At 43.2% G+C, this 26,633-nt stretch overlaps 1 protein-coding gene and 1 pseudogene across 2 annotated transcripts in view; both read left to right on the top strand.

Annotated features, from left to right (window-relative positions):
• The window catches only part of LOC135521053 (protein tyrosine phosphatase type IVA 3-like), a 67,304-nt gene extending 62,081 nt beyond the window's left edge, over positions 1-5,223 (top strand). For both annotated transcript variants that reach the window (XM_064946977.1, XM_064946976.1), the window contains exon 6: positions 3,523-5,223. In XM_064946977.1, the coding sequence (XP_064803049.1) occupies positions 3,523-3,640 (118 nt within the window). In that variant the 3' untranslated portion in view covers positions 3,641-5,223. The remainder of the gene's footprint in view (positions 1-3,522) is intronic.
• An 88-nt stretch (positions 5,224-5,311) lies between these two features.
• LOC135521054 (cytoplasmic dynein 1 intermediate chain 1-like) overlaps positions 5,312-26,633 on the top strand; it is a 60,158-nt pseudogene continuing 38,836 nt past the window's right edge.

The raw sequence follows: 26,633 nt of genomic DNA on the forward strand, positions 1-26,633 counted from the left end.
AAGGGATTGAACCGCTCTGTACTGAGCGGGATTATGGGACATCATGAGGAGGGAGAAAGGGATTGAACCGCTCTGTACTGAGGGGGATTATGGGACATCATGAGGAGGGAGAAAGGGATTGAACCGCTCTGTACTGAGGGGGATTATGGGACATCATGAGGAGGGAGAAAGGGATTGAACCGCTCTGTACTGAGGAGGATTATGGGACATCATGAGGAGGGAGAAAGGGATTGAACCGCTCTGTACTGAGGAGGATTATGGGACATCATGAGGAGGGAGAAAGGGATTGAACCGCTCTGTACTGAGGGGGATTATGGGACATCATGAGGAGGGAGAAAGGGATTGAACCGCTCTGTACTGAGGGGGATTATGGGACATCATGAGGAGGGAGAAAGGGATTGAACCGCTCTGTACTGAGGAGGATTATGGGACATCATGAGGAGGGAGAAAGGGATTGAACCGCTCTGTACTGAGGAGGATTATGGGACATCATGAGGAGGGAGAAAGGGATTGAACCGCTCTGTACTGAGGGGGATTATGGGACATCATGAGGAGGGAGAAAGGGATTGAACCGCTCTGTACTGAGGGGGATTATGGGACATCATGAGGAGGGAGAAAGGGATTGAACCGCTCTGTACTGAGGGGGATTATGGGACATCATGAGGAGGGAGAAAGGGATTGAACCGCTCTGTACTGAGGGGGATTATGGGACATCATGAGGAGGAGGAGAAAGGGATTGAACCGCTCTGTACTGAGGGGGATTATGGGACATCATGAGGAGGGAGAAAGGGATTGAACCGCTCTGTACTGAGGGGGATTATGGGACATCATGAGGAGGGAGAAAGGGATTGAACCGCTCTGTACTGAGGGGGATTATGGGACATCATGAGGAGGGAGAAAGGGATTGAACCGCTCTGTACTGAGGGGGATTATGGGACATCATAAGGAGGGAGAAAGGGATTGAACCGCTCTGTACTGAGGGGGATTATGGGACATCATGAGGAGGGAGAAAGGGATTGAACCGCTCTGTACTGAGGAGGATTATGGGACATCATAAGGAGGGAGAAAGGGATTGAACCGCTCTGTACTGAGGAGGATTATGGGACATCATGAGGAGGGAGAAAGGGATTGAACCGCTCTGTACTGAGGGGGATTATGGGACATCATGAGGAGGGAGAAAGGGATTGAACCGCTCTGTACTGAGGGGGATTATGGGACATCATGAGGAGGGAGAAAGGGATTGAACCGCTCTGTACTGAGGAGGATTATGGGACATCATGAGGAGGGAGAAAGGGATTGAACCGCTCTGTACTGAGGAGGATTATGGGACATCATGAGGAGGGAGAAAGGGATTGAACCGCTCTGTACTGAGGGGGATTATGGGACATCATGAGGAGGGAGAAAGGGATTGAACCGCTCTGTACTGAGGGGGATTATGGGACATCATGAGGAGGGAGAAAGGGATTGAACCGCTCTGTACTGAGGGGGATTATGGGACATCATGAGGAGGGAGAAAGGGATTGAACCGCTCTGTACTGAGGAGGATTATGGGACATCATGAGGAGGGAGAAAGGGATTGAACCGCTCTGTACTGAGGGGGATTATGGGACATCATGAGGAGGGAGAAAGGGATTGAACCGCTCTGTACTGAGGGGGATTATGGGACATCATGAGGAGGGAGAAGGGGATTGAACCGCTCTGTACTGAGGGGGATTATGGGACATCATGAGGAGGGAGAAAGGGATTGAACCGCTCTGTACTGAGGGGGATTATGGGACATCATGAGGAGGGAGAAAGGGATTGAACCGCTCTGTACTGAGGGGGATTATGGGACATCATGAGGAGGGAGAAAGGGATTGAACCGCTCTGTACTGAGGGGGATTATGGGACATCATGAGGAGGGAGAAAGGGATTGAACCGCTCTGTACTGAGGGGGATTATGGGACATCATAAGGAGGGAGAAAGGGATTGAACCGCTCTGTACTGAGGGGGATTATGGGACATCATAAGGAGGGAGAAAGGGATTGAACCGCTCTGTACTGAGGGGGATTATGGGACATCATGAGGAGGGAGAAAGGGATTGAACCGCTCTGTACTGAGGAGGATTATGGGACATCATGAGGAGGGAGAAAGGGATTGAACCGCTCTGTACTGAGGGGGATTATGGGACATCATAAGGAGGGAGAAAGGGATTGAACCGCTCTGTACTGAGGGGGATTATGGGACATCATGAGGAGGGAGAAAGGGATTGAACCGCTCTGTACTGAGGGGGATTATGGGACATCATAAGGAGGGAGAAAGGGATTGAACCGCTCTGTACTGAGGGGGATTATGGGACATCATGAGGAGGGAGAAAGGGATTGAACCGCTCTGTACTGAGGAGGATTATGGGACATCATAAGGAGGGAGAAAGGGATTGAACCGCTCTGTACTGAGGGGGATTATGGGACATCATGAGGAGGGAGAAAGGGATTGAACCGCTCTGTACTGAGGGGGATTATGGGACATCATGAGGAGGGAGAAAGGGATTGAACCGCTCTGTACTGAGGGGGATTATGGGACATCATGAGGAGGGAGAAAGGGATTGAACCGCTCTGTACTGAGGGGGATTATGGGACATCATGAGGAGGGAGAAAGGGATTGAACCGCTCTGTACTGAGGGGGATTATGGGACATCATGAGGAGGGAGAAAGGGATTGAACCGCTCTGTACTGAGGGGGATTATGGGACATCATGAGGAGGGAGAAAGGGATTGAACCGCTCTGTACTGAGGGGGATTATGGGACATCATGAGGAGGGAGAAAGGGATTGAACCGCTCTGTACTGAGGGGGATTATGGGACATCATGAGGAGGGAGAAAGGGATTGAACCGCTCTGTACTGAGGGGGATTATGGGACATCATGAGGAGGGAGAAAGGGATTGAACCGCTCTGTACTGAGGAGGATTATGGGACATCATGAGGAGGGAGAAAGGGATTGAACCGCTCTGTACTGAGGGGGATTATGGGACATCATGAGGAGGGAGAAAGGGATTGAACCGCTCTGTACTGAGGGGGATTATTTGGTTTGAGTCGGGAGTGTCTCTCACTCCGCCAGGGCTCTGCACACCTCTGGATTCTTCTGACACTCATTGGCTCTACATTATGGGTCAGGTTCTCTGGAATAACATCAAGCCTACTACCCTCCCGGACTGAGCACCATGATGCTCAATGGACAATCTGAATTGAAGGTGCTTTTTAGTCCAGGAATAAATGGGCTTCGTGTGGATCTGGGAAAATCATCCCCTAAGTGAATTATAATTGTCTCTTTACATGAGGGCCCTTATATAAAGCAAAGGTGTGTGTGTGTGTGTCTGTGTGGCTACAGTGTCAAGCTGTTTAGCTTCACATATAAAGGGCGCCTAGTCCCCAAATGTTGCACTGCTTTTAACCAGAGTGGACACTGGTCAGAAATAGTGAACAGGGTGCCAATTGGGACAGAGGTTCCTGTAGGGAGTAACCGTAGACCTGTCTGTCTCCTCAGGAAGCGCAGGGGAGCGATCAACAGCAAGCAGCTGACCTACCTGGAGAAATACCGCTCCAGACAGCGACTACGCTTCAAAGACCCTCACAAACACAAGAACAAGTGCTGTGTGATGTGATGGAGTGTGACCCCGCAGCCCGCTTGTTCTGACCCATATAGAACGACTACATGATCTTTAATATTGGACCGACCTCCACCCCTGCTAAGATGCATTTAGGACTTGACCTGTTGTCTGTCTCCATGGGGACAGTTAGTTGCCACTGTTCTGTTGGGATTCTTCTGCTTCTCACTCTCAGGGCTGTTAGAGACCATCTCCTCTCTGATGTCTTTGAATGAACACGTTCGTCCCCAACTGCCGGCCAATTGAACTCATAGAGAGGAAAAACAAACAAGCCCTATTTCCATCAAGCGCACACACACACACACACACACACACACACACACACACACTGACAAACTATTTTGCACTGATTGTAACATACTGTGACATACACACACAGCGCCATTGACCACCAGACCAACCCCTCAACCAGCACAGCAGCAACACTGTCAGCTTGGTCCCAGGCCTGATCGTTCCTCTTTCCTCCCTGCTGCTAGGTAGCACTGACCCAACCCAAAGCACTGTCAATGAAACACACCGACCCACCACTAGCTGTCACAACAGGTCTGCATCACCATACACCATGTTAACTGAAAACCCCTGCTAGCCATGATGACATGAATGAAATAATCATGAAAAATAACAGATTTTATGCTGTCTGTGTGTTTTTATCTCAATGTTTCAAGGAAATCCAGTTTAACGTCTTTGTTAAATTGAAATGCCATCCACAGAGCTCAGCCATCTTGCTCCTTGCTCCGTTTTCATAATGCATGTAAGTTAACACTTGTTAGAATCATGTCCTTGTCTCCTTTTTTTGAGGATATGGGGATGCGGGATGGGACTTAAAATAGGACAATGTTTTGTGCTGAGTTTTTTTTTAAATAGCAATATTTTTTACATTGTGATATGAAATACTCTGGGATTAGGATTCTTCACCACTGGCTGCTTCTGTTGTACAACATGAAGGATCTCAGTGTATCATGTAGGAGTCAGCTGAGCCTGGGTGGGCTTGGTAGGCAACACTGTCTATGTCCCAGATGGCACCCTATTCCCTATATATAGTGCACTACTTTTTGACCGGAGGTCTATGGGCTACAATGCCTTGAAATATACACAAAAACATGGACTTGCACTGATCCTATGGGCTCCGGTCAAACGTTGTGCACTATATAGGGAGTAGGGTGCCATCTGGGACGCGTACTATGCTTTGGGAACGTAAACATGGCGGTGCCCCGTAGTCGTCTCTGGGATGAAAAACGGCCAACTGAACCGTCTGCTCAGAAATAACGTCCTGGCTCTGTATCTGTCAGTGTGGATATAAATGTCTCTCATCCTGCCTCTGAAATAGCACCCTATTCCCCTTTTATAGTGCACTACTATATAGCACACTTTTGACTATAGTCCTATGGGCTCTGGTCAAAAGTAGTGCACTAAATGGGGAATAGGGTGCAAGACGCAGTCTCAGTTAAGGACAGGTACTGAAGGGATGACTCGTATCCTAGGAAGAAAGCTGTCACATTTATCTGCTGCCTTGGAAGTAACCCACTTCAGATTGTTCACAGTTAATGAAGTACAAGAAATAAAGTAATTGTTTAAAGTAAGCTGGCCTGTTTTGTGCTTTATTCAGGAGTTGACTTGTGGGAGATCGAATCATTTTAAACAACCACTTTTGCCTGGTTGTGAAAACAAGTTCAATGCCGCCATCTAGTGGCCGTGTGTAGTTATTCACACATTATTAGTAGTGGCATTGTTGGCCTAAATTAAGAGTTTTTGCAATTTCTGAAATTGATTTATCGTTTTCTCTTCAATTACCATATTGTTAATTTGAGATTATAATATGGCACATGTATCATCTATATTGTAGATTAAGTCATCACCTTATTATCTCAAACATTCCTGTTTGTACAACAATGACGTATGATATACAGGCTACTTCCGGACAGAATCTAATTAAAATTGAGAAAGAGGGCAGAGCTCGAGCGGCAAATTCTATGTCCTTTGTTGTATGATATAAACGTCTTGTCCGTGGTGATATTGTCTATATAAATCACGCAGGTCTTTTTGCCTGTGGCACGTCCGATATAGCTAATTCCGGAAAGGACCCGAGATAAACGCAAGGCACAGTGCAGACGGTAGGCGAATTAAAGTGCATCTTTGTCTTGCATGAGCATCCTTATTAGCCGGCACCCAATGTAGGCCAAGTCTATCTAACGGTTCAAAATGTGTTCTGGTCATTGTGTGAACCTAGGCGCACCACGATTTTAACTGGATAATACATGGTTTTACTGGTGATGGGGAGAACAATCTAGAAATGAAATGTATTCAATGTGCTGCAAATGTAGCAAAACATGTTCAATGTATTTACAGCGTAATAAGCCTCACCATGGCATCCAGGGCCATTGCTTTTTCGTTTTTATTATTTTAATTGGTATTTGTTATAATAGGCTGGTCCACACTGTCATCCTGTATGATGTACAGTATTTGGAATGCATGATATCATCATTTCTCTACCATCATGCCATAGGCTACAATCCTCATTTCTGCTGGTTTTGTTTTGCATGCCTCCGTCTGCTCGGTCATCCATCAAGATTTCAAATAAAGTTTTTTCTTTGTCTCATACTGTTTTGTCATTTTATTTATGTTTTGCATTACTTTCCCACTTCTCATTTTCATAATTTAATAGCACCTACTTACTGATCGTGCAGGTAAAGAAAATATGTGTACTGTAACGACCCTGGGTTTATAAGAGCGGAAATCGTCCCTGCCGCACGAGCATGCTTTTGCACAGTCAATAGCGCGCCGGACCTCGAGCTGGTAGGTTACAGTACGCTGTTCATTTAGTATCAAATGTATAATTTGCTTTCAAAATGTACTTGCCACTTTCCAATGTAATAATAACTGCATCTTTGGGAGTTGCATCTCCTTAGTGCTGTAAATAGTTCCATCCATATAATTAGAATATAATTAGAATAAATGATGTTCCATTCTCACTATGCTTTGTCAGTCCAATCACACAATTTCATGTCGAATTGAACATCCCAACCATTCGCCCATACCTTAGTTTGTGTTTCCGGCATTGATAGATACACAATGACACTGATACAGAGATTAAACCTATAGGTGGATACTGATACAGAGATTAAACCTATAGGTGGATACAGAGATTAAACCTATAGGTGGATACTGATACAGAGATTAAACCTATAGGTGGATACAGAGATTAAACCTATAGGTGGATACAGAGATTAAACCTATAGGTGGATACAGAGATTAAACCTATAGGTGGATACTGATACAGAGATTAAACCTATAGGTGGATACTGATACAGAGATTAAACCTATAGGTGGATACTGATACAGAGATTAAACCTATAGGTGGAGACTGATACAGAGATTAAACCTATAGGTGGACACTGATACAGAGATTAAACCTATAGGTGGATACTGATACAGAGATTAAACCTATAGGTGGATACTGATACAGAGATTAAACCTATAGGTGGATACTGATACAGAGATTAAACCTATAGGTGGACACTGATACAGAGATTAAACCTATAGGTGGACATGATACTGATACAGAGATTAAACCTATAGGTGGATACTGATACAGAGATTAAACCTATAGGTGGATACTGATACAGAGATTAAACCTATAGGTGGATACTGATACAGAGATTAAACCTATAGGTGGATACTGATACAGAGATTAAATCTATAGGTGGACATGATACTGATACAGAGATTAAACCTATATTTATTTATTTTATTTAACCAGGCAAGTCAGTTAAGAACACATTTTTATTTACAATGACGGCCTCCCAGAAGGCAAAAGGCCTCCTGGGACAGGGGCTGGGATTAAACATGTCAAATAAATCACATATGATTATAGGACACAACACACATCACGACAAGAGAGACAACACAACACACATCACGACAAGAGAGACAACACAACACTACATCACGACAAGAGAGACAACACAACATCACGACAAGAGAGACAACACAACACACATCACGACAAGAGAGACAACACAACACTACATCACGACAAGAGAGACAACACAACACACATCACGACAAGAGAGACAACACAACACTACATCACGACAAGAGAGACAACACAACACACATCACGACAAGAGAGACAACACAACACACATCACGACAAGATAGACAACACAACACTACATCAGGACAAGAGAGACAACACAACACTACATCACGACAAGAGAGACAACACAACACACATCACGACAAGAGAGACAACACTACATCACGACAAGAGACAACACAACACTACACCACGACAAGAGAGACAACACAACACTACATCACGACAAGAGAGACAACACAACACACATCACGACAAGAGAGACAACACAACACTACACCACGACAAGAGAGACAACACAACACTACATCACGACAAGAGAGACAACACAACACTACATCACGACAAGAGAGACAACACAACACTACATCACGACAAGAGAGACAACACAACACACATCACGACAAGAGAGACAACACAACACTACATCACGACAAGAGAGACAACACAACACACATCACGACAAGAGAGACAACACAACACTACATCACGACAAGAGAGACAACACAACACACATCACGACAAGAGAGACAACACAACACACATCACGACAAGATAGACAACACAACACTACATCAGGACAAGAGAGACAACACAACACTACATCACGACAAGAGAGACAACACAACACACATCACGACAAGAGAGACAACACTACATCACGACAAGAGACAACACAACACTACACCACGACAAGAGAGACAACACAACACTACATCACGACAAGAGAGACAACACAACACACATCACGACAAGAGAGACAACACAACACACATCACGACAAGAGAGACAACACAACACTACATCACGACAAGAGAGACAACACAACACACATCACGACAAGAGAGACAACACAACACTACATCACGACAAGAGAGACAACACAACACACATCACGACAAGAGAGACAACACAACACACATCACGACAAGATAGACAACACAACACTACATCAGGACAAGAGAGACAACACAACACTACATCACGACAAGAGAGACAACACAACACACATCACGACAAGAGAGACAACACTACATCACGACAAGAGACAACACAACACTACACCACGACAAGAGAGACAACACAACACTACATCACGACAAGAGAGACAACACAACACACATCACGACAAGAGAGACAACACAACACTACACCACGACAAGAGAGACAACACAACACTACATCACGACAAGAGAGACAACACAACACTACACCACGACAAGAGAGACAACACAACACTACATCACGACAAGAGAGACAACACAACACTACATCACGACAAGAGAGACAACACAACACACATCACGACAAGAGAGACAACACAACACTACATCACGACAAGAGAGACAACAACACACATGACGACAAGAGAGACAACACAACACACATGACGACAAGAGAGACAACACAACACTACATCACGACAAGAGAGACAACACAACACTACATCACGACAAGAGAGACAACACAACACACATCACGACAAGAGAGACAACACAACACTACACCACGACAAGAGAGACAACACAACACACATCACGACAAGAGAGACAACACAACACTACATCACGACAAGAGAGACAACACAACACACATCACGACAAGAGAGACAACACAACACTACATCACGACAAGAGAGACAACACAACACACATCACGACAAGAGAGACAACACAACACACATCACGACAAGAGAGACAACACAACACACATCACGACAAGAGAGACAACACAACACTACATCACGACAAGAGAGACAACACAACACACATCACGACAAGAGAGACAACACAACACTACATCACGACAAGAGAGACAACACAACACTACATCACGACAAGAGAGACAACACAACACACATCACGACAAGAGAGACAACACAACACTACATCACGACAAGAGAGACAACACAACACACATCACGACAAGAGAGACAACACAACACACATCACGACAAGAGAGACAACACAACACACATCACGACAAGAGAGACAACACAACACTACATCACGACAAGAGAGACAACACAACACACATCACGACAAGAGAGACAACACAACACACATCACGACAAGAGAGACAACACAACACTACATCACGACAAGAGAGACAACACAACACACATCACGACAAGAGAGACAACACAACACACATCACGACAAGAGAGACAACACAACACACATCACGACAAGAGAGACAACACAACACTACATCACGACAAGAGAGACAACACAACACACATCACGACAAGAGAGACAACACAACACACATCACGACAAGAGAGACAACACAACACACATCACGACAAGAGAGACAACACTACACTACATCACGACAAGAGAGACTACACAACACTACATAAAGAGAGACAACACAACACACATCACGACAAGAGAGACAACACAACACACATCACGACAAGAGAGACAACACAACACACATCACGACAAGAGAGACAACACAACACACATCACGACAAGAGAGACAACACAACACACATCACGACAAGAGAGACAACACAACACTACATAAAGAGAGACAACACAACACTACATCAGGACAAGAGAGACAACACAACACTACATAAAGAGAGACAACACAACACACATCACGACAGGAGAGACAACACAACACTACATAAAGAGAGACAACACAACACTACATAAAGAGAGACAACACAACACTACATCAGGACAAGAGAGACAACACAACACTACATAAAGAGAGACAACACAACACACATCACGACAAGAGATACAACACAACACTACATCACGACAAGAGAGACAACACAACACTACATAAAGAGAGACAACACAACACACATCACGACAAGAGAGACAACACAACACTACATAAAGAGAGACAACACAACACACATCACGACAAGAGAGACAACACAACACTACATAAAGAGAGACAACACAACACACATCACGACAAGAGAGACAACACAACACTACATAAAGAGAGACAACACAACACTACATAAAGAGAGACAACACAACACTACATAAAGAGAGACAACACAACACTACATAAAGAGAGACAACACAACACTACATCACGACAAGAGAGACAACACAACACTACATCACGACAAGAGAGACAACACAACACTACATAAAGAGAGACAACACAACACTACATAAAGAGAGACAACACAACACACATCACGACAAGAGAGACAACACAACACTACATAAAGAGAGACAACACAACACTACATCACGACAAGAGAGACAACACAACACTACATCACGACAAGAGAGACAACACAACACTACATAAAGAGAGACAACACAACACTACATAAAGAGAGACAACACAACACTACATCACGACAAGAGAGACAACACAACACTACATCACGACAAGAGAGACAACACAACACTACATAAAGAGAGACAACACAACACTACATCACGACAAGAGAGACAACACAACACTACATCACGACAAGAGAGACAACAACACTACATAAAGAGAGACAACACAACACTACATAAAGAGAGACAACACAACACTACATCACGACAAGAGAGACAACACAACACTACATAAAGAGAGACAACACAACACTACATAAAGAGAGACAACACAACACTACATCAGGACAAGAGAGACAACACAACACTACATCAGGACAAGAGAGACAACACAACACTACATAAAGAGAGACAACACAACACTACATAAAGAGAGACAACACAACACTACATAAAGAGAGACAACACAACACTACATAAAGAGAGACAACACAACACTACATAAAGAGAGACAACACTACATAAAGAGAGACAACACAACACTACATAAAGAGAGACAACACAACACTACATAAAGAGAGACAACACAACACTACATAAAGAGAGACAACACAACACTACATCACGACAAGAGAGACAACACAACACTACATAAAGAGAGACAACACAACACTACATCACGACAAGAGAGACAACACAACACTACATAAAGAGAGACAACACTACATAAAGAGAGACAACACAACACTACATAAAGAGAGACAACACAACACTACATAAAGAGAGACAACACAACACTACATAAAGAGAGACAACACAACACTACATAAAGAGAGACAACACAACACTACATAAAGAGAGACAACACAACACTACATAAAGAGAGACAACACTACATAAAGAGAGACAACACAACACTACATAAAGAGAGACAACACAACACTACATAAAGAGAGACAACACAACACTACATAAAGAGAGACAACACAACACTACATCACGACAAGAGAGACAACACAACACTACATAAAGAGAGACAACACAACACTACATCACGACAAGAGAGACAACACAACACTACATAAAGAGAGACAACACTACATAAAGAGAGACAACACAACACTACATAAAGAGAGACAACACAACACTACATAAAGAGAGACAACACAACACTACATAAAGAGAGACAACACAACACTACATAAAGAGAGACAACACAACACTACATAAAGAGAGACAACACAACACTACATAAAGAGAGACGTAGGTGGACATGATGCTGTGCATGACCCATGGATTGATGTGTAATCATCTGTAATGGTAGTACTGAAGGGTTTTGTAGAACACCTATATTTAGTGCTAGAAAGGGTATTGTTCATCTTGTCTACCAGACAGCTTTCTGAACCTACAGTACCAGTCAAAGTTTGGACACCTACTCATTCAAGGGTTTTTCTTTATTTTTTTTACCACTTTCTACATTGTAAAATAATAGTAAAGACATCAACACTATGAAATAACACATATGGAAACATGTATTAATTAACAAAAAAAGTGTTAAACAAATCAAAATATATATTAAATAATAATATGTTCCTAACTGACTTGCGTAGTTACATAAAGGTTCAATAAAAATATAAAACATTTTAAATTATGATAATTCCGTTTTCCCGTGCAGTTCTGTAGCCTGGTCCCAGGTCTGTTGTCTCCTTCTATAGCCTGATCCCAGGTCTGTTGTCTCCTTCTATAGCCTGGTCCCAGGTCTGTTGTCTCCTTCTATAGCCTGGTCCCAGGTCTGTTGTCTCCTTCTATAGCCTGGTCCCAGGTCTGTTGTCTCCTTCTGTAGCCTGGTCCCAGGTCTGTTGACTCCTTCTGTAGCCTGGTCCCAGGTCTGTTGTCTCCTTCTATAGCCTGGTCCCAGGTCTGTTGTCTCCTTCTATAGCCTGGTCCCAGGTCTGTTGTCTCCTTCTGTAGCCTGGTCCCAGGTCTGTTGTCTCCTTCTATAGCCTGGTCCCAGGTCTGTTGTCTCCTTCTATAGCCTGGTCCCAGGTCTGTTGTCTCCTTCTGTAGCCTGGTCCCAGGTCTGTTGTCTCCTTCTATAGCCTGATCCCAGGTCTGTTGACTCCTTCTATAGCCTGGTCCCAGGTCTGTTGTCTCCTTCTGTAGCCTGGTCCCAGGTCTGTTGTCTCCTTCTGTAGCCTGGTCCCAGATCTGTTGTCTCCTTCTATAGCCTGGTCCCAGGTCTGTTGTCTCCTTCTGTAGCCTAGTCCCAGGTCTGTTGTCTCCTATAGCCTGGTCCCAGGTCTGTTGTCTCCTTCTGTAGCCTGGTCCCAGATCTGTTGTCTCCTTCTGTAGCCTAGTCCCAGGTCTGTTGTCTCCTTCTGTAGCCTAGTCCCAGGTCTGTTGTCTCCTTCTGTAGCCTAGTCCCAGATCTGTTGTCTCCTTCTGTAGCCTAGTCCCAGATCTGTTGTCTCCTTCTGTAGCCTAGTCCCAGGTCTGTTGTCTCCTTCTGTAGCCTGGTCCCAGGTCTGTTGTCTCCTTCTGTAGCCTAGTCCCAGGTCTGTTGTCTCCTATAGCCTGGTCCCAGATCTGTTATCTCCTTTTGTAGCCTAGTCCCAGGTCTGTTGTCTCCTATAGCCTGGTCCCAGATCTGTTGTCTCCTTTTGTAGCCTAGTCCCAGGTCTGTTGTCTCCTTCTGTAGCCTAGTCCCAGGTCTGTTGTCTCCTTCTGTAGCCTGGTCCCAGGTCTGTTGTCTCCTTCTGTAGCCTAGTCCCAGGTCTGTTGTCTCCTATAGCCTGGTCCCAGATCTGTTGTCTCCTTTTGTAGCCTGGTCCCAGGTCTGTTGTCTCCTTCTATAGCCTGGTCCCAGGTTTGTTGTCTCCTTCTGTAGCCTGGTCCCAGGTTTGTTGTCTCCTTCTGTAGCCTGGTCCCAGGTCTGTTGTCTCCTATAGCCTGGTCCCAGATCTGTTGTCTCCTTCTGTAGCCTGGTCCCAAAACTGTCTGTGCTCTTGCCAACTCATTTGCTCATTGTCAAGCCAAACATACATGACAAGGAAGGACAAGGAGTTGGCATGTTAGCACAAACAGACTGGCACTCAGGCTAGCAGTTCTCAGAGAGAATTGGTGAATTTTCTAGTGGTCATACTGTGTTGTATGTATCAACAGGCGGAATGAACCAGGCTAACTGTGCTGTATCAACATGCAGAATGAACCAGGCTAACTGTGCTGTATGTATCAACAGGCAGAATGAACCAGGCTAACTGTGTTGTATGTATCAACAGGCAGAATGAACCAGGCTAACTGTGCTGTATGTATCAACATACAGAATGAACCAGGCTAACTGTGTTGTATGTATCAACAGGCAGAATGAACCAGGCTAACTGTGCTGTATGTATCAACAGGCAGAATGAACCAGGCTAACTGTGTTGTATGTATCAACATGCAGAATGAACCAGGCTAACTGTGTTGAATGTATCAGCATACAGAATGAACCAGGCTAACTGTGTTGTATGTATCAACATACAGAATGAACCAGGCTAACTGTGTTGTATGTATCAGCATACAGAATGAACCAGGCTAACTGTGTTGTATGTATCAACATACAGAATGAACCAGGCTAACTGTGTTGTATGTATCAACATACAGAATGAACCAGGCTAACTGTGTTGTATGTATCAACATACAGAATGAACCAGGCTAACTGTGTTGTATGTATCAACAGGCAGAATGAACCAGGCTAACTGTGTTGTATGTATCAACATACAGAATGAACCAGGCTAACTGTGCTGTATCAACATACAGAATGAACCAGGCTAACTGTGTTGTATGTATCAACAGGCAGAATGAACCAGGCTAACTGTGTTGTATGTATCAACAGGCAGAATGAACCAGGCTAACTGTGTTGTATGTATCAACAGGCAGAATGAACCAGGCGAACTGTGCTGTATCAACATACAGAATGAACCAGGCTAACTGTGTTGTATGTATCAACATACAGAATGAACCAGGCTAACTGTGTTGTATGTATCAACATGCAGAATGAACCAGGCTAACTGTGTTGTATGTATCAACAGGCAGAATGAACCAGGCTAACTGTGTTGTATGTATCAGCATACAGAATGAACCAGGCTAACTGTGCTGTATCAACATACAGAATGAACCAGGCTAACTGTGTTGTATGTATCAACATGCAGAATGAACCAGGCTAACTGTGCTGTATCAACATACAGAATGAACCAGGCTACCTGTGTTGTATGTATCAGCATACAGAATGAACCAGGCTACCTGTGTTGTATGTATCAGCATACAGAATGAACCAGGCTAACTGTGCTGTATGTATCAACATACAGAATGAACCAGGCTAACTGTGCTGTATCAACATACAGAATGAACCAGGCTAACTGTGCTGTATCAACATACAGAATGAACCAGGCTAACTGTGTTGTATGTATCAACAGGCAGAATGAACCAGGCTAACTGTGCTGTATCAACATACAGAATGAACCAGGCTAACTGTGCTGTATGTATCAACATACAGAATGAACCAGGCTAACTGTGCTGTATCAACATACAGAATGAACCAGGCTAACTGTGCTGTATCAACATACAGAATGAACCAGGCTAACTGTGTTGTATGTATCAACAGGCAGAATGAACCAGGCTAACTGTGCTGTATCAACATGCAGAATGAACCAGGCTAACTGTGTTGTATGTATCAGCATACAGAATGAACCAGGCTAACTGTGCTGTATGTATCAACAGGCAGAATGAACCAGGCTAACTGTGTTGTATGTATCAACATGCAGAATGAACCAGGCTAACTGTGTTGTATGTATCAACAGGCAGAATGAACCAGGCTAACTGTGTTGTATGTATCAACATACAGAATGAACCAGGCTAACTGTGTTGTATGTATCAACATGCAGAATGAACCAGGCTAACTGTGTTGTATGTATCAACAGGCAGAATGAACCAGGCTAACTGTGTTGTATGTATCAACATACAGAATGAACCAGGCTAACTGTGCTGTATGTATCAACAGGCAGAATGAACCAGGCTAACTGTGTTGTATGTATCAACATACAGAATGAACCAGGCTAACTGTGCTGTATCAACATACAGAATGAACCAGGCTAACTGTGCTGTATGTATCAACAGGCAGAATGAACCAGGCTAACTGTGCTGTATGTATCAACATACAGAATGAACCAGGCTAACTGTGCTGTATCAACATACAGAATGAACCAGGCTAACTGTGCTGTATGTATCGACATACAGAATGAACCAGGCTAACTGTGTTGTATGTATCAACATACAGAATGAACCAGGCTAACTGTGTTGTATGTATCAACATACAGAATGAACCAGGCTACCTGTGTTGTATGTATCAACATACAGAATGAACCAGGCTAACTGTGCTGTATGTATCAACATGCAGAATGAACCAGGCTAACTGTGTTGTATGTATCAACATACAGAATGAACCAGGCTAACTGTGCTGTATGTATCAACATACAGAATGAACCAGGCTAACTGTGCTGTATGTATCAACATACAGAATGAACCAGGCTAACTGTGCTGTATCAACATACAGAATGAACCAGGCTAACTGTGCTGTATGTATCAACAGGCAGAATGAACCAGGCTAACTGTGTTGTATGTATCAACATACAGAATGAACCAGGCTAACTGTGCTGTATCAACATACAGAATGAACCAGGCTAACTGTGCTGTATCAACATACAGAATGAACCAGGCTAACTGTGCTGTATCAACATACAGAATGAACCAGGCTAACTGTGTTGTATGTATCAACAGGCAGAATGAACCAGGCTAACTGTGCTGTATGTATCAACATACAGAATGAACCAGGCTAACTGTGCTGTATCAACATACAGAATGAACCAGGCTAACTGTGTTGTATGTATCAACATACAGAATGAACCAGGCTAACTGTGCTGTATCAACATACAGAATGAACCAGGCTAACTGTGCTGTATGTATCAACAGGCAGAATGAACCAGGCTAACTGTGTTGTATGTATCAACATACAGAATGAACCAGGCTAACTGTGTTATATGTATCAGCATACAGAATGAACCAGGCTAACTGTGTTATATGTATCAGCATACAGAATGAACCAGGCTAACTGTGTTATATGTATCAACATACAGAATGAACCAGGCTAACTGTGCTGTATCAACATACAGAATGAACCAGGCTAACTGTGCTGTATCAACATACAGAATGAACCAGGCTAACTGTGCTGTATGTATCAACAGGCAGATTGCTGATTTCTTATCTGTCTAGTAGGACGAAGATGTCTGACAAAAGCGACCTGAAAGCTGAGCTGGAGCGAAAGAAACAGAGGCTCGCTCAAATACGAGAGGAGAAGAAGAGAAAGGAGGAGGAGAGGAAAAAGAAAGAGGTGAGGAGAAATCTCTATTCATTTGAAAGTGATGTGAACTTCTTTGGTTTAGTTCAGCATCTCAAATGAGGATGAATAGAGCATTTCTACAACAGGTTATAAGAAGTCTGATTTGGGTTGGTAGTGTTTCTGAAGTCTTTGTGGAACTACACTGGCTCCGATCCAAATGACACCCTATTCCCTATATAGTGCACTTCAAAATGCACTCTATTCCCTATATAGTGCACTTCAAATGGCACCCTATTCTCTATATAGTGCACTTCAAATGACACCATATTCCTTATATAATGCACTTCAAATGGCACCCTATTCCCTATATAGTGCACTTCAAATGGCACCCTATTCCCTATATAGTGCACTTCAAATGGCACCCTATTCCCTATATAATGCACTTCAAATGACACCATATTCCTTATATAATGCACTTCAAATAACACCCTATTCCCTAGATATTGCACTACTTTTGGCCAGTGCACCACGTAGGGGATAGGGTGCTATTTGGGACAGAGACAGTGATACTGAAGTTCTCCCCAACACATGTTCAGTCTGAGAGTCTGCAGCAGAAAACAGAGAATGTCTCTGAAGATTCTGACTTGGACCGCAAACGAAGAGAGACGGAGGCGCTGCTGCAGAGTATTGGGATCTCACCAGAACCACCATTAGGTATACCAGTCATATCCTTGTTGCTTTCTGAGACCATCCTATCCTTCACTCCTACTGACCTTTCAGGGATCATCCTACCCTACCATCCTACTGACCTTTCAGAGATCATCCTACCCTACCATCCTACTGACCTTTCTGAGACCATCCTATCCTGCACTCCTACTGACCTTTCAGAGACCATCCTACCCTACCATCCTACTGACCTTTCTGAGACCATCCTATCCTGCACTCCTACTGACCTTTCAGAGACCATCCTACCCTACCATCCTACTGACCTTTCAGAGATCATCCTACCCTACCATCCTACTGACCTTTCAGAGACCATCCTACCCTACCATCCTACTGACCTTTCAGAGATCATCCTACCCTACCATCCTACTGACCTTTCTGAGATCCATCTACCCTACCATACTACTGACCTTTCTGAGATCCATCTACCCTACCATCCTACTGACCTTTCAGAGATCATCCTACCCTACCATCCTACTGACCTTTCTGAGATCCATCTACCCTACCATACTACTGACCTTTCAGAGATCCACCTACCCTACCATCCTACTGACCTTTCTGAGATCACCCTACCCTACCATCCTACTGACCTTTCTGAGACCATCCTATCCTGCACTCCTACTGACCTTTCTGAGACCATCCTATCCTGCACTCCTACTGACCTTTCTGAGATCATCCTACCCTACCATACTACTGACCTTTCAGTGATCCATCTACCCTACCATCCTACTGACCTTTCTGAGATCATCCTACCCTACCATCCTACTGACCTTTCTGAGACCATCCTACCCTACCATACTACTGACCTTTCAGAGATCCATCTACCCTACCATACTACTGACCTTTCAGAGATCCATCTACCCTACCATCCTACTGACCTTTCTGAGATCATCCTACCCTACCACCCTACTGACCTTTCTGAGATCATCCTACCCTACCATCCTACTGACCTTTCTGAGATCATCCTACCCTACCATCCTACTGACCTTTCTGAGATCATTCTACCCTAACAATAATTCTCCATTCCAGTGAGAATGTCTTTCAGACCTGTACTAGGTTTAATCTGTGTATGGGAAACTGGCCCGTCTTTGTTTATTGAGTGTATCTTGTGGTAATGGTCTCCATACAAAATAATCAGGTCATGAAATGATCTTCAGTTTACACTATATCATATATTCAAACAAATCATTTACATTATTAATTGACTCAAATGTTTCCTTTCTGGTATAAACACATTAAAATTCCATTGTGTCATTGCCAAAAGCTTAGTTATAGAAATCCAGTGATTTGATTGGTAGGGTTATATATTCATGGCTTTGATGCCAGCTGTTTAACTGAAGATGTATTTGAAGAGACGACTGCAGGTATGAATCTATGTTTTCGGTTCAGATGGTTAGTTTGATATGATGTGTCAACCTATTGAAAGATTTCACACTAGTCTGGCGGTCGTTCGTTATTATGTCACCAACCAGTTGGGTGTCCGTCAGGAAGTACGTTTGACGATTTCTTTCCCTCTTTTCTTGTGAATTCTTCTTCCTTTGCGTTGAACCATTTCAATCCATCCTGTTGATTTGGAACCCTTCTGGTTTGGCTGTGGGGGTCTGACTGCTGGCCACCAGTGCAGCCTCTGCAGCTCTTAACATGGGATACCTGTTATTTTCATTATTTAGTCCCAACCCCTATGTCTCCCTCTTCACAATCAGTGAGCACCACCAGTGATGCTGGCAGCCAGGAGTCCGTAGATGGGGGGACAGTGGGAAGGTATGGAACATGCTCTTTACTCTATCACACACCGATACACACACACACACACACACACACACACACACACACACACACACACACACACACAGATGTAGTATTGATGTCATGGAAAATGTTCACTGCTACAAACAAACAGAAGGTATTTTAGTACTGTTCCATGATTGTCTATATGAACACATGGACACATGGATGTACAGCTGGAAAGAATTGGTATTGGCATTCTATACGACAACAACAAGGTATATTGTATGCTAGAAGCTTCTCTCTTTGGTTCTAACAATTCCTAACTGTTAGTCTATCAATGTAGCTAACATCATGAACATATGACATTGAACATGAGAACTGTGGAAATGCTTGTGTCCCAAATGGCACTCTATTCCCCACAGCAAATAATATAGTGCACTACTTTTGACAAGGGCCCATAGGACTTCTGGTCAAAAGTAGTTCACTATGTTGGGAAAGGGGTGCCATTTGGGATGTATATGTGCACAGTGGCACAGAGTATCTGATGTTTATCCCTTCTCTTTTCATCCTGTAATGGGACATCAGATACAGGTAAGAACCAGAGTCGATGTACTACTGATTATGGAGACGATGTTTCTGTTCAGGGAGACTTCAGTGTCGTCGTGCAGTGACATCAGTTGATTATGTGACATCAGTGACATCAGTTGATTATGTGAGATCAGTTGATTATGTGACATCAGTTGATTATGTGAGATCAGTTGATTATGTGAGATCAGTTGATTATGTGAGATCAGTTGATTATGTGACATCAGTTGATATTGTGACATCAGTTGATTATGTGAGATCAGTTGATTATGTGACATCAGTTGATTATGTGACATCAGTTGATATTGTGACATCAGTTGATTATGTGAGATCAGTTGATTATGTGAGATCAGTTGATTATGTGACATCAGTTGATTATGTGACATCAGTTGATATTGTGACATCAGTTGATTATGTGAGATCAGTTGATTATGTGAGATCAGTTGATTATGTGAGATCAGTTGATTATGTGAGATCAGTTGATTATGTGACATCAGTTGATATTGTGACATCAGTTGTTTATGTGAGATCAGTTGATTATGTGAGATCAGTTGATTATGTGAGATCAGTTGATTATGTGAGATCAGTTGATTATGTGACATCAGTTGATATTGTGACATCAGTTGTTTATGTGAGATCAGTTGATTATGTGACATCAGTTGATATTGTGACATCAGTTGATTATGTGAGATCAGTTGATTATGTGAGATCAGTTGATTATGTGACATCAGTTGATTATGTGACATCAGTTGATTATGTGAGATCAGTTGATTATGTGAGATCAGTTGATTATGTGACATCAGTTGATTATGTGACATCAGTTGATTATGTGAGATCAGTTGATTATGTGACATCAGTTGATTATGTGACATCAGTTGATTATGTGACATCAGTTGATTATGTGAGATCAGTTGATTATGTGAGATCAGTTGATTTATGTGACATCAGTTGATTATGTGAGATCAGTTGATTATGTGACATCAGTTGATTATGTGACATCAGTTGATTATGTGAGATCAGTTGATTATGTGACATCAGTTGATTATGTGACATCAGTGAGATCAGTTGATTATGTGAGATCAGTTGATTATGTGACATCAGTTGATTATGTGACATCAGTTGATTATGTGAGATCAGTTGATTATGTGACATCAGTTGATTATGTGACATCAGTTGATTATGTGAGATCAGTTGATTATGTGACATCAGTTGATTATGTGACATCAGTTGATTATGTGACATCAGTTGATTATGTGACATCAGTGAGATCAGTTGATTATGTGAGATCAGTTGATTATGTGACATCAGTTGATTATGTGACATCAGTTGATTATGTGAGATCAGTTGATTATGTGACATCAGTTGATTATGTGACATCAGTTGATTATGTGACATTAGTGAGATCAGTTGATTATGTGAGATCAGTTGATTATGTGAGATCAGTTGATTATGTGACATCAGTTGATTATGTGACAGTTGATTATGTGAGATCAGTTGATTATGTGACATCAGTTGATTATGTGAGATCAGTTGATTATGTGACATCAGTTGATTATGTGACATCAGTTGATTATGTGACATCAGTTGATTATGTGACATCAGTTGATTATGTGAGATCAGTTGATTATGTGACATCAGTTGATTATGTGACATCAGTTGATTATATGACATCAGTGACAGCAGTGGAACTGTGAATTTAACTTCTATTGAGGCAGTGGAACTGTGAATGTGTCTCTGTCCCAAATGCCACCCTATTCCCCATATGCCCTATGAGCCCTATGAGCCCTGGTCAACATTGTGCACTACTACATAGAAAATAGGGTGGCATTTGGGATCCATCCTGTGTTTTGTTTAATGTTTGTTTTGTGTACACACTGTCATGCATGAATTCATATGTTCTAAAAATGATGTCCCCTGAGTTGATGTATGGACTAATTTGTGTTGTTTTGGCGCCCCCTGCTGCTGTGTTTAGGACCCTGCAGTGGGACACGGACCCCTCTGCTCTCCAGCTGCAGGCAGACTCTGAGCTGGGGTATGTCTTTCCTCTTGATTCTGCTCCCAAATGGCACCCTATTGCCTATATAGTGCACTACTTTTGACCAGAGCCCATAGGACTTACACAAAGGTTATATTTTTCTGACTGATAGCACAGTCAATGTCTATGTCTTCTAAACCATTTATTCCATCTTTCAGGCGCAGGATGCACAGACTTGGAGCGTCAAAAATAGTACAGATTGACTTCGTTCCCAAAGAGCTTGTGACCTACACTAAGGAGACCCAGACTCCTTCAGCAGCACATCAATCTGAAGGTAATGAATATTGAGTTGGATGTTGAATTGACTCTTGAATTTGAGTTGACTCCTGAAGTTGACTCTTGAGTTGACGCTTGAAGTTGACACTTGAAATTGACTCTTGAAGTAGACTCTTGAAGTAGACTCTTGAAGTTGACGCTTGAAGTTGACTCTTGAAGTAGACTCTTGAAGTTGACGCTTGAAGTTGACTCTTGAAGTAGACTCTTGAAGTTGACGCTTGAAGTTGACACTTGAAATTGACTCTTGAAGTTGACGCTTGAAGTTGACTCTTGAAGTAGACTCTTGAAGTAGACTCTTGAAGTTGACTCTTGAAATGTATACTTTTAATGTAGAGCTCTAGGTTGCTTAGTATGAATGGGTATGGTTGATATTTTCAATCTGCTCTCTCCCCACAGAGTGAAAGAATGTTGAAGCCTATGTTGTATGTATGTGTGTAACACAGGAGGTTGGTGAATCCTTAATTGGGGAGGACGGGGCTCGTTGTAATGACTGGAGTGGAATCAGTGGAATGGTATCAAATACATCAGACACATGGTTTCCATGGTTTCCAGGTGTTTGACACCATTCCATTCACTCCGTTCTGGACGTTATTATGAGCCGTTGTCCCCTCCACAACCACCTGTCGTGTAGAACATAAAACACGTCTTTCTTCCCAGAAGAAGAAGAGGATGAGGAGAGCAGTGAGCCTAAAGCTTCCCCTCAGACTGACCAGCCGGAGGAGGAAGGAGAGGCAGAGGACAGTAAAGAGGGTAATAGTGACTTTATGTTCTCTAACACACTGCTGTTAGGAAAAGCACTCACAACCTCTGAGGTGACTTGTTGGGCAGCTAAACATATACAACCAACATATATTCTCAACACTGCTATCACAATGTGTGTGATCCCTCAGCCCATCCCAGAGAGCTGACGGAGGAGGAGAGGGAACAGATTCTCCACTCAGAGGACTTCCTGGTGTTCTTTGAGCGGTCGGTCTCTGTGGTTGAGCGGGCGCTGGCCGAGGAGGGAGACATCTTCTTCGACTACAGCGGCCGGGACCTGGAGGACAAAGAAGGGTGAGAACGTTGAGCATGGGCATGTCCCAAATGGCACCCTGATCCCTATGTAGTGCACTACGTTTGACCAAGGTCCATAGGGCTCATCAGCTCATCACCGCTTTGTACTGAATTTCCATTAATAAAACAATTAAAAACTGAAAAGTCCCAGTTATTGCAGGATATCCAAGGAATAGGGCCATTTAGGATGCACACCATGTTCCCTGTGGATGGATGTTATGGGAGGAATAAGTACACATTACACTGGAGTAGCACTGGAGTGGCACTGTAATAGAACTGGAGTAGAACTGTAATAGAACTGGATTAGCACTGGAGTAGCACTGGAGTAGCACTGTAATAGAACTGGAGTAGCACTGGAGTGGCACTGGAGTAGCACTGTAATAGAACTGGAGTAGCACTGGAGTAGAACTGTAATAGAACTGGAGTAGAACTGGACTGGCACTGGAGTAGAACTGTCATATAACTGGATTAGCACTGGAGTAGAACTGGAATAGAACTGGATTGGCACTGGAGTAGAACTGGAATAGAACTGGAGTAGCACTGTAATATAACTGGAGTAGCACTGTAATATAACTGGAGTATAACTGGAGTAGCACTGGAGTAGAACTGGAGTAGCACTGTAATAGAACTGGAGTAGCACTGGAGTAGCACTGGAGTAGCACTGTAATAGAACTGGAGTATAACTGGAGTATAACTGGAGTAGCACTGGAGTAGCACTGCAATAGAACTGGAGTATAACTGGAGTAGCACTGGAGTAGAACTGGAGTAGCACTGTAATATAACTGAAGTAGAACTGGAGTAGCACTGGAGTGGCACTGGAGTAGCACTGTAATAGAACTGGAGTAGCACTGTAATAGAACTGGAGTATAACTGGATTGGCACTGGAGTAGAACTGGATTAGCACTGGAGTGGCACTGGAGTAGCACTGTAATAGAACTGGAGTAGCACTGTAATATAACTGGAGTAGCACTGGAGTAGAACTGGAGTAGCACTGTAATATAACTGGATTAGCACTGGAGTGGCACTGGAGTAGCACTGTAATATAACTGGAGTAGCACTGGAGTAGAACTGGAATAGAACTGGATTAGCACTGGATTGGCACTGGAGTAGCACTGTAATAGAACTGTATTAGAACTGGAGTAGCACTGGAGTGGCACTGGAGTAGCACTGTAATAGAACTGGAGTATAACTGGAGTATAACTGGAGTATAACTGGAGTAGCACTGGAGTAGCACTGGAGTAGCACTGTAATATAACTGTATTAGAACTGGAGTAGCACAGGAGTTGCACTGTAATATAACTGTATTAGCACTGGGGTAGCACTGTAATAGAACTGTATTAGAACTGGAATAGCACAGGAGTAGCCCTGTAATAAAACTGGATTAGAACTGGATTAGAACTGGAGTATAACTGGAGTATAACTGAAGTAGAACTGGAGTAGCACTGGAGTGGCACTGGAGTAGCACTGTAATAGAACTGAAGTAGAACTGGAGTAGAACTGGAGTAGAACTGGAGTAGCCCTGTAATAAAACTGGAGTAGCACTGTAATAGAACTGGATTAGAACTGGAGTAGCACTGGAGTGGCACAGGAGTAGCCCTGTAATAAAACTGGAGTATAACTGAAGTAGCACTGGAATAGAACTGGAGTATAACTGGAGTATAACTGGAGTAGAACCAGAGTAGATTCAGAGTAGAACTGGAGCGAACATCTTTCCCATTTCCCTTTCTGTCTTATCAGGGACATGCAAGGTGGATCCAATCTGTCTTTCAACCGTGTGTTCCATGACGATCACTGGTCCAAACACCGAGTAGTCACCTGCTTAGACTGGTCCCCACAGGTACAATGGAACTTTCTCCCAGTTTAGAACATATCTGATGCATCTACTTCCTTAATGTCCTTTATTTGTCTATGTCAAGACCACGGAACTAGAATGAATGCCACTTTGAGTGCACCCCTGAGTTTACAGTCATGGTCAGAGGTTCCAAGCCCGTTCTGTTCATTCCATTTCTATGGTCAAGACAGAAGAAGAAGACTTGGTTGAAGTAACAATCCAGTCCTGTTCTATACTATATTGTGTCTTTGCAGTACCCTGAACTGATGGTGGCCTCTTACAACAGCAACGAGGATGCTCCACACGAGCCTGATGGGATAGCGCTGGTGTGGAACATGAAGTTCAAGAAGACCACTCCAGAGTATACATTTCACTGCCAGGTCAGCAGCTGTTTGTTGATCTGATGTGACGTATGACTGATGCTTGAGAGAGGATGGATGACATTGCATTACACAACGTTGAAGTCATTTTACTTGCTAACATTCAGAACCACAAGTTAAAACATAACGGAAGGGAATATATTGTTAAATATCACACGATATAATGGCAGTGGTAGTGGTTAGAGCGTTGTAGTAGCAGTCTGACTGTGTCTTTAAGTCCCAGTATTAGTAGCAGTCTGACTGTGTCTTTAAGTCCCAGTATTAGTAGCAGTCTGACTGTGTCTTTAAGTCCCAGTATTAGTAGCAGTCTGACTGTGTCTTTAAGTCCCAGTATTAGTAGCAGTCTGACTGTGTCTTTAAGTCCCAGTAACCTAGTGGTTAGAGCGTTGTAGTAGCAGTCTGACTGTGTCTTTAAGTCCCAGTATTAGTAGCAGTCTGACTGTGTCTTTAAGTCCCAGTATTAGTAGCAGTCTGACTGTGTCTTTAAGTCCCAGTATTAGTAGCAGTCTGACTGTGTCTTTAAGTCCCAGTATTAGTAGCAGTCTGACTGTGTCTTTAAGTCCCAGTATTAGTAGCAGTCTGACTGTGTCTTTAAGTCCCAGTATTAGTAGCAGTCTGACTGTGTCTTTAAGTCCCAGTAT

The sequence above is a fragment of the Oncorhynchus masou genome, chromosome 29, assembly GCF_036934945.1.
Source record: "Oncorhynchus masou masou isolate Uvic2021 chromosome 29, UVic_Omas_1.1, whole genome shotgun sequence".
Classification (NCBI taxonomy): Eukaryota; Metazoa; Chordata; class Actinopteri; order Salmoniformes; family Salmonidae; genus Oncorhynchus; species Oncorhynchus masou.